Source organism: Orycteropus afer, unplaced genomic scaffold, assembly GCF_000298275.1.
Source record: "Orycteropus afer afer isolate SDZICR_OR568_19922 unplaced genomic scaffold, OryAfe1.0 scaffold00068, whole genome shotgun sequence".
NCBI lineage: Eukaryota > Metazoa > Chordata > Mammalia > Tubulidentata > Orycteropodidae > Orycteropus > Orycteropus afer.
Window position 1 is genome coordinate 1,808,308 of NW_006921655.1, and position 9,221 is coordinate 1,817,528.

A 9,221-nucleotide genomic window follows, 5' to 3' on the forward strand; every position below is an offset into this window, starting at 1 on the left:
CGTGGCTCTGGTATTTTGTGGCTGTGGCTCTCTGTCAGGGTCTGAGAAGAAGGTGGGTTGTCTGGGTGGTCATGGGTCTTAAGGTCTGGGTCTGTCTTCCCCAAAAGTCCCTAAGAAGAGCAGGGGTTGTTGCTCTGAAATTTGGCATTAGGGCCAGGAAAGCACATCCCAGAGCTGAGGCAGGGCCAGAGGCAAAAAGGAGCGCAGCCCCCACTCCCAGCACCGACACTTCACTCTTGCTTTGGCAGAAGGGGTGGGTCCTAGACTGGAATCCTCTCCCCCACCCCAGGGAAATCACACTCTGCTCTGCTCTGAGCTGCTGTGGAGGCAACAACAAAAGATATCATGGGCTTCTAGTGAGAACTGGAGGCCTCTGCCCCTGGGGGCCTACCAATGAGCTGATGGACTTCTGTTCCCCCGTGTTGGGTTCAGCCTGATGTCAGCCATTTACCTGCAGGGACTGAGGGAAGACATTTTTTTGTTCTGCCCTCTATCTCCATTGTGCCCACTTCTTGACAAGCTGGGGCCTGTTTCTCAGCTACTGGTCCTCTGGGACCCTGAATATATTGCTGTAGGTTGGGAGTTCTCTTGGGTGGCCAAGGAGAGCAGTATGAGTACTTTCCTTTGGGGAAGGGAGACTGTTGGACTGGTTCTATTTGGCATTCAGAGCACTGGGCTGGTCCCAGGAAGAGAAAATGAAGTCTCTGTGGGGAAGGGGAGAGGGGCCTTTAGGGCTGGCTTCTCCACCTTATAGGGTAGGGTGAGTGGACTTTGAGTCTGTGAGTTAAGGAAGGCTGGGGCTCCAGGCCCTTCGGGGCTGGCCTAGGCTGAGGAATCTGGTTGCCTTGCCTATAGGGAAGGGGCCCTATGGTGAGACTCTTCTTGCTCTCCTGGGAGTAGTGTGGTTGATCTGGCATGGTGGTGGTGGTGACATGGTGATAGGGTGTCCTAGGAGCTAGTGGAGTGAAGGAAGTGACTCAGAATGAAAAGTGAAGTGGTCTCTCTCAGTTCCTCTGGGCATTGTGTGTAGGCTAGCTGAACAGAGGTTCATCAGAAGTGGGACATGCTATGTGCCCTTCTCTCCAAGCCAGCACCTGGATACCTGGCTGCATTCCTGCCCCTCAAAGCAGGGGACTACATGTTTCCTGGATCCTGACTTCCATGAGCAACATCTCTCACACCTCATCACTGGGGACATATGTCTGTGAGACAGGGCTCTGCTCATGTCTTCGGCCAAGTTTGCGTTAGCAAGTGACATGTCATGTAGTGCTATGTTGAATAAGCACAATGCATAGAATGTAATAAAATTCCAACTTTTTTTTTTGTCTCCCATTGCCTCCTTGATATATGTTTGGTGGGAGAAGCTTTCTACCTGCCCTTGAAAGAAAACTCAACAAACCACAAGATGTTCCATTTATTCTTAGATAATAGACAGTCCTATGGTCACTTTTCACCAAACTCAGTCTTTTTTCAGAGACTAGTTATAATCAAAACTCCAACCTTAATTTAGAGTAACATCTTTTCCCTTCTTCCTTCTGGGAATGGTTCAGATGGAGTGCAGCCTTCTATGAAGGGTCTATTATTGACTCTGAACCTGGTAGAGGTTATAGCTTATTTTTTTCTCAGATGGACATTTTTTAGGAGTCTTAGAAGACCCTCCTTCCTGAGCTAGAGATGGCTTACTTGAGGTCCTCTTGAGAATCTATCTCAAGTGATCACTCACAAGTAAGTATTTCTTTAGTTTCCTATGGCTTTGAATCCTTTCCCTTCTAGGAGGCCAAACCAGCTTTCTCTCCCATGAGCCCACTCTGGTCCCCAGCAAATACTCATGCATCTGTTGCCCCAACACACTGTGGTTATTACAAGCTAATTCAACACATAAGTTTTTCTCTGCTCTGCCTCTGACAGAGTCAGCCTCTTGGCCACCCACTCCACTTTGTGGGCAGGAGTCAGATTCCAATCTGCTCTGCCTCACAACTGCAGAGGTCACACAATCTCTGTAAGTGCAGTTGAACCTCTTACTAGGCTCAATATGAGGGGTCAGGCACTCTAACTTTCCCTTAGGAGGCAGGGGATGGAGCTCACAACCTAGTGTTCTCCAAAATTAACCTCCTCACAGAATGTTCTCTTCATACTCTAACTGAAAACCTGTTTTTGACCATGTCTGTTCTGCATTTGTTCTGGTTTGGTATGCAGCTATGATTATGCCTTGAAAGAAACTTCAGTTTTAAAATCTTGTTATTTATACCTGCAGGACCATAAAAATGAAAGGCAATAGTGCAGTTGTTAAGCCCTTGGCTGCTAACTGAAAGGTCAGCAATTTGGACCCACCAGCCACTCCATGGAAGAAAGATGTGGCAGGCAGTCTGTTTCTGTGATGATTACAGCCTTGGAATCCCTATGGTGCAGTTCTATTCTATCTTCCAGAGTCATTATGAGTGGGAATTGATCCAATGGCATTGGGTTTGGTTTTTGGTTTATATGTACTCTGTGAATGGAACAGGAATGTAGGAGAATTCATTTACTCATTCATTCTTTCACCCAGCAAACATGGAGTAACAAACTCTTGGTCTAGTATAGTCTTGTTTCTCTGGAGTCCATGAGTCCCTGGGGAGTTCTTAGATGGGCTTCTAGGGTCTGTGAGCCATGCCCCACACTGATTGTTACAGCATATTTCAGAAAAGGCTTTTCAGAAGAGGTGAGACTTGGACTGGTCTTTGAAGGGTGTTTTAGGCAGGGGAGGTTTGGTTGCTTCGGCTTGGGGTGAGAGTGCACTTGATGTTTATGAGACACCCAAAGGGCATTTGAATGGATGGGATGGGGTAGTTCGTGGAGGGGAGGATGGACATGCTGGAAGTTAGGTTGAGGCTGGACTATACAGGACCTTTGGTGCAGGCACAGGAATTTGGGATTCTGGCTCTCACTGCGTTGAGCTCTCCTTAGTGGTAGCAGGGAATCTTAGAGAGAGACATTCTACCCTCTAGCAAAGCAGTGGCCCTTGAAGGCAGGCTGAGGTAGGGACCAAGACCCTATTTGGGACCTAGAGGGGGGATCTTTATTTGCAGCTTAGAGGGGAAATTTCTTCTCTCCAAGAAATGCCATCTCCAATACTCTACCCTGCCCACTCCTGGTTCAGAACTTTCAAAGCTCATGCCCAGCCCTTAGCTCTGGAGGACAGTGGGGAATGCCTTCAGATTCCCAGGATGCACACCTCCTAGGGGGATGTGAGCCCTGAAAATATAGTGCCTGACTCTCCTGGGCCAGGGAAGCTTGGCCTCAGTTCTCAGAGTAGAGAGCTGACTCCTTTTCTCTGTAGGAAACTGCAATAGCCTCCCCAGTTATCCTCCGAGTGGATCCCAAGGGCTATTACTTATACTGGACATACCAGAGCAAGGTAAGACAGCACCTACCTACCAGGCTCTGGGTCTCTAGACACTTCTATTTATCCACTGAGTCAAAGCAGTATCTTGACCATGTAGGGGTGGAGAGGTGGATGGTGGGGAGTATAGAATGACCTGGAAGGGTGGCTCTAAGACTTTCTTATGGGCAGGGGCAGTTTGTTCTGACATTAGGCCCCATGACTGGGAAGGAGACTGCAGCCACTCCAACTCATGGCTGGCTGGGGCCCAAATGCTCCCACCTCAGCATCCCCTGGAAAGCAAGAAAGGGCTGCTGCTGAAGGGTGATTCTCTGTTACTGTTTCTGGCAAACTTGAAGGTTCCAAGAGATCAGAGAAAGACCTTGCAGCCAGGCAGAAGGAAGGGAAAGGAAATCTGGGGAGAGTCTAGGAAGGTAGAGGAGACACTGCAGGCCACAGCCTCTAACATTAGTGGCCAGGGAAGGGATGGAGAGAGAAGAGAGTAGGAGAGAACCTGATTGGTGGGGAAGGAGGATTGGGATCTGGGAAGCCCCAGTTTGTCTTGGCATCCAGAAAAGGGCAGTTTTGAGGGAGGGTGGAAGCTCTTCCTTGCTGTTATTCTCTTTTGATCTGAACTTTCTGTCCCATACCCCTTCTTTGCTCTCACTGGGGACCCCTGCAGGAGATGGAGTTTCTGGATATCACAAGCATCCGGGACACCCGCTTTGGGAAGTTTGCCAAGATACCCAAGGTAGGGGGGCTCAGTAGCAGCCCAGCCTCAGGGGCTCTGCTCTCCTCCATCAGCTCCACAGAGCAAGGGCAGGAGTGCCTTCAGGGGTGGGACACCTGATCTCTGGAGCAAGGGGAAAGGCTCCTGAACTGGGCAACAAGGGCCCCAACCCTGAGTCAAGGAAGTGGTGTGGCTGTCCCTAGATTCTGAGCTTTGGAACTAGGGCCCAGTGAGCTGAGATGTTGAGAGTTTGAGAGAAGGGCCCAGATCCTGCCCATAGAGCACCCCAGACTGCTTACATCCGCTGTCCCTTGGCTGGTTTGCCTATATTTGCCTGATGTTGGTAGGAAAATTGGAGGAAGGGATTGATAGGAAGCAGGACTCCCTGAGACTGGGAGCTGAGTTCATCTTCAAACAATAATTGGCAAGCAAAATGAAAAAAAACATAGGACTCCCCATCTCCACTGCCTAGGTTAATCTCTTCCTGTGGGCCTCTCCAGCCTTAGCCCAGCCCCTGGAATCAGGGATAGGAAGATGCTGAGTGCTGTGGTTCCCAAGATGGGGATGGTCTTCTGCCTCTGTGGGACATAGTTAAAGTGGCTAAGATGGAGGGACAGGGAGAGCCAAGTTGGGGCAAGGAGGGAGCACATCTCTATCTTAACTGTGTTGGCCACTTGCTGCAGAGCCAGAAGCTCCGGGATGTCTTCAACATGGACTTTCCTGACAACAACTACCTGCTGAAGTCACTCACTGTGGTGTCCGGCCCCGACATGGTGGACCTCACCTTCCACAACTTTGTCTCCTACAAGGAGAATGTGGGCAAGGTGTATCAGGAAGTACTTGGCCTAGGACTTGGCACCTGGGATAGCCTGAATTTCCTGAGAGACACAGACCTAGGCTGAGGGGGGTGGAGGGACACCTGTGTGATCAGGGGGCTGACCATTGTGCTCTGTGACCCTCCAGGACTGGGCTGCAGATGTGTTGACCTTGGTCAAGCACCCATTGACAACCAATGCCCCCCGCAGCACCTTCCTGGACAAGATGTAAGTGCCTGCCTGCTTGGATTTTGCTCGTGGAGTTAAGTGTGCCAGTCCCAGGGCCTTGACAGGCTGCTTTCTGTCCCACTAGCCTGGTGAAGCTCAAGATGCAGCTCAACCCTGAAGGAAAGATTCCTGTGAAGAAGTGAGCCTCCCCAACTCCCTCCCCACACTTCCATACAGCTCCCCAAACCTTTCTTTCTCCAGGCCTGACCCCCCCCATCTCTGTCTCTGCCTGGTGCCTTTCCCTGTTCCTTCAGTTTTTTCCAGCTATTTCCTGCTGACCGGAAGCGGGTGGAAGCGGCCCTCAGTGTCTGCCACCTTGCAAAAGGCAAGGTGAGAAGTTCCCTTCCCTGGCCCACCCCCAGTGTTTTCATTCCCCCTGAGTTGCTTGCTTCTGGCCAGAGAGCAACTTGGGGAGGGCAGCAATGACATCTCAGTCTCACACAACAGCCCCCAAAGCCAATTAACCCCAGACCCACTGGTGACTATTACTAGGCATAGAGGAGGAACTGGAGCAAAGGAAGGAGGTGAGATCTGGGTCCAGAGCAGGTTGGTCTGTACCACACCCCACTGGGTGGAAGCGGTTGGAATTGATGGAATGTGTTTAGGACAAGCAGCACCTTCAGGAATGGAGAATGCGAATGGTTTTTGCCTGAGATGAGGTTCAGCAGGGAGAGGAGGCGGGTCTTCAGGGATCTGAAATGCTACACAGGAAGGGACTAGTTCTACAGGGTCTAAGGGGAGAGGAAGTCCCTGGGTGTTACAAATGTCTGTGCTTGACTATTAACCTAAAAGTTGGCAGTTTTAATCTAGTGGTACCACAAAAGAAAGGCCTGGTGACCTGTTTCCATTAAGATTGTTGTTATTGGGTGTCGTAGAGTTGATTCCAACTCATAGTGACCCCATGTGACAGAGTGGAACTGCCCCATTACAATTTTGTAGGCCATAATCTTTACAGAAGCAGGTTGCCAAAATTTTCTGTCACCGAGCTGCCTTGGTGGTGTAGTGGTTAAAGCATTCAGCTGCTAACCACAAGATTGGCAGTCTGAACCCACCAGGAGAAAGATGAGGTAGTCTGCTTCAGTAAAGATTTACAGCCTTGGAAAAACTATGGGCAGTTCTACTCTGTCTTACAGGGTCTCTATGAGAAGGAATCCAATTGATGGCAGTGGATTTTTTTCGAGCTGCTGGTTGGGTTCAAACTAGGGACTTTTTAGTTAGCGGCTGAGCGCCTAAATGTTGTGCCACCAGGACCCCCTTCCATTAAGACTGCAGCCAAGAGCACACTATAGAACAGTTCTACTCTATAACAAATGGGGTCAGAATCAACTCTACAGCAACCAGTAAAGGAAAAGGAGCATAACCAAGGGTGGAAGCTGCCAGGACACAGAGCTCAGCTCAACACAGGAAAGCATTTTTTCCTTTCTTTTTAATTAGGTAGTTAATTTTTAATTACAATGAGTTGTACGCTGGATTAAGCCCATAAAGTGCCTTATGCAAATTACCAAAGGAGCCTCAGGACATATGTGAGTCAGGGTCCATGCTTGGCCGATGGAGTGGATCTCAAGGCCCCTCTCCCTCCCTCCTTGGTCTGTGGCTTGTGTAGGGCACAACCTGCTCCCAATGGAATATGTGGGTAAGAATTTGGGAGGTTATAAATTTATAAAATTAAGACCCCCGTTAATCACCCATCTACACAAATCCCAGAAGGAAGACCTCCCCCACAGTTATAGTTCTGATGCCCCTTTGGTGTAGAGTTAAATCGCAAGGGATCTAAACATGGGGTGAGGAAGAGGGTGTGGATGGACTCCTGCTGAGGCCCCTACAGGCAGCACCTCTTGCCTGCAGCCAGTACACACTCACACTCCTTTTCTTCTGCCCCCTGAGCTCCCAGCTTAGTTAAGGCCTCCTTACTTACCAGTTCTCCTTATGTCCCAGTTGTGGCCACTGACCCATCCTTGCTGTAGTTCCAGAGGCAGGAAGGGGCTTAGGGAAATCCACTGAGGCTCCCCTGCTTAGAGCCAAGTACTGAATTTTTCTGGTACAGACTACAAAGGCACAGACCCCCAAATGCTATTAATCTGTTTTCTATTTCTGTAAGTTTCCCCACTCTGGACATTTCGTGTAAATGATATCATACAGACATGGTCTTTTGTGCCTGGCTTCTTTAACTTAGCATAACATTTTCAAAGTTCATTCAAGTAGCATGTATCAATAATTTATTCTTTTGTATTGTGCACATTCCATTGTACGTGTATACATTTATTTATTATCGTTGATGGACATTTGTGTTGTTTCCACTTTTTGGCTTTTATGAATAGTGTTATTATATACATTCGTGTAGACATATGTTTTCATTTCTCTTGGCTTTATACCTAGGGATGGAACTGTTGGGTCATATGGTAACTCCACATTTAACATTTTAAGGAACTGTTTTCTGAAGTGACTACATCATTTTAAAATCCCATCAGTAGTGTATGAGGGTTTCAATTTCTCCACATCTTTGTCAACACTTGCTATTTTCTGCCTTTAAAAAAAAAATTAGCCATCCTAATGAGCAGTGGGTGTGAAGTGGTATCTCATTGTGATTTTGATTTGCATTCTTGAAAGACCAGCTACTCTGTGGGAGAAAAATGGGACAGTCTGTTTCCTTAAAGATTTACAACCTTGAAAACCCTTTGGGGCAGTCCTACCCTGTACTATGGGGTGGTTATGAGTCAGAATCTATTTGACAGCAGTGAGTTTGGTTTAGAATGACTAATGATGTTAAGAATCTTTTCATGTGCTTATTTGTATATCTTCTTTGAAAAAATGTCTATTCAAATATTTTTCCCATTTTTCAATGGGCTTATTTATCTTCTTATTGGTGAGTTGTATTTTTTATGTATTCTGGATACAACTTCCTTATGAGATATCTGATTTACAAATTGTTTATCCCATTCTGTGCCTTGCCTTTTCATTTTCTTGCTGGTGTCCTTTGAAGCACAAATTTTTAAAATTTTGATGCAGTCCTGTTTATCTATTAGGTACTAAAAGCACAAGTTGTCATTAGTGCTTTTGGTGTCAGATCTAAGAAACCATTATCCGATCCAAGGTCATTAAAATTTAACCCTGCTGTCTTTTAAGACTTTTATAGTTTTTACTTTTACATGTAGTTTTATGATCCATTTTGAGTTAATTTTTTGCATAAGGTGTGAAGTAGAGGTCCAACTTCACGCCTTTGCATGTGGACATCCAATTACCCTAGCACCATTTGTTGAAAAGATTATTTTTCCCCCATTGAATTGTCTTGACACCCTTGTTGAAAATCAGTTGACCATAAATGTGAGGGCTTATTTCTGAGCATTCAATACTATTCCATTGATCTGTCTGCCCTTATGCCAGTACCACACTGTCTTGATTACTGTAGCTCTGTAGTAAGTTTTGAAATCAGAAAATGTGAGTACTTTTATTTTTTAAAATCAAGATTGTTCTGACTCTTATGGTTCTTTTGCTTTTCCATATGAACTTTAGGATTAGCCTGTCAATTTCTGCAAAAAAAAAAAAAAAAAGGCAGCTGGGTTTTGATAGGGATTGTGGTGAATCTGTAAATAAATTGGGGAGTCATTCCATCTTAACACTGTTAACAGGATTCATGAATATAGAGTGTCTCTTCATTTATTTAGGTCATCTTTAATTTATTTCAACGATGGTTTATATTTTCCAGTGTACAAGTTCTACAGCTCCTTTTTTTTTCTTTAAGTTATTCTTTTTATATATATTTTATTGATTGTGATTTGGGTGAAGATTTACAGAGCAAATTCACTTTCCACACAGTAGTTCACATATACTTTGTCTCATGTCATTGACCACAGTTTACAATGCAACAGCTCCCCTCCCACTTCCTCCCCATAGTTACCTCTTCCCAGTGACCATCCCTCTATACTCTCCTGTGCCCTGAGCTGTCTCCCTGTGCATAAACAGCCCTTCCTTCTCCTATGATTGTTCTCTCTAGGGCATGTGTCCACTTGAGGTAAATGTTTAACTCACATGCCTGAACATTGTTTGGCTCGCAACCACAGGTGTGGGTTCAATTCCAGACCTGAAGGGCAGC

General features: G+C 46.6%; 1 protein-coding gene across 1 annotated transcript in view; it reads left to right on the forward strand.

The window, feature by feature from the left end:
* Positions 1 to 9,221, forward strand: part of PLCB2 (phospholipase C beta 2) — a 27,334-nt gene that overhangs the window by 365 nt on the left and 17,748 nt on the right. The window contains exons 2-7 of the mRNA XM_007940509.2: positions 3,317 to 3,394; positions 4,041 to 4,109; positions 4,772 to 4,912; positions 5,052 to 5,131; positions 5,217 to 5,270; positions 5,386 to 5,461. Coding sequence (XP_007938700.1) covers positions 3,317 to 3,394; positions 4,041 to 4,109; positions 4,772 to 4,912; positions 5,052 to 5,131; positions 5,217 to 5,270; positions 5,386 to 5,461 — 498 coding nt within the window. The remainder of the gene's footprint in view (positions 1 to 3,316; positions 3,395 to 4,040; positions 4,110 to 4,771; positions 4,913 to 5,051; positions 5,132 to 5,216; positions 5,271 to 5,385; positions 5,462 to 9,221) is intronic.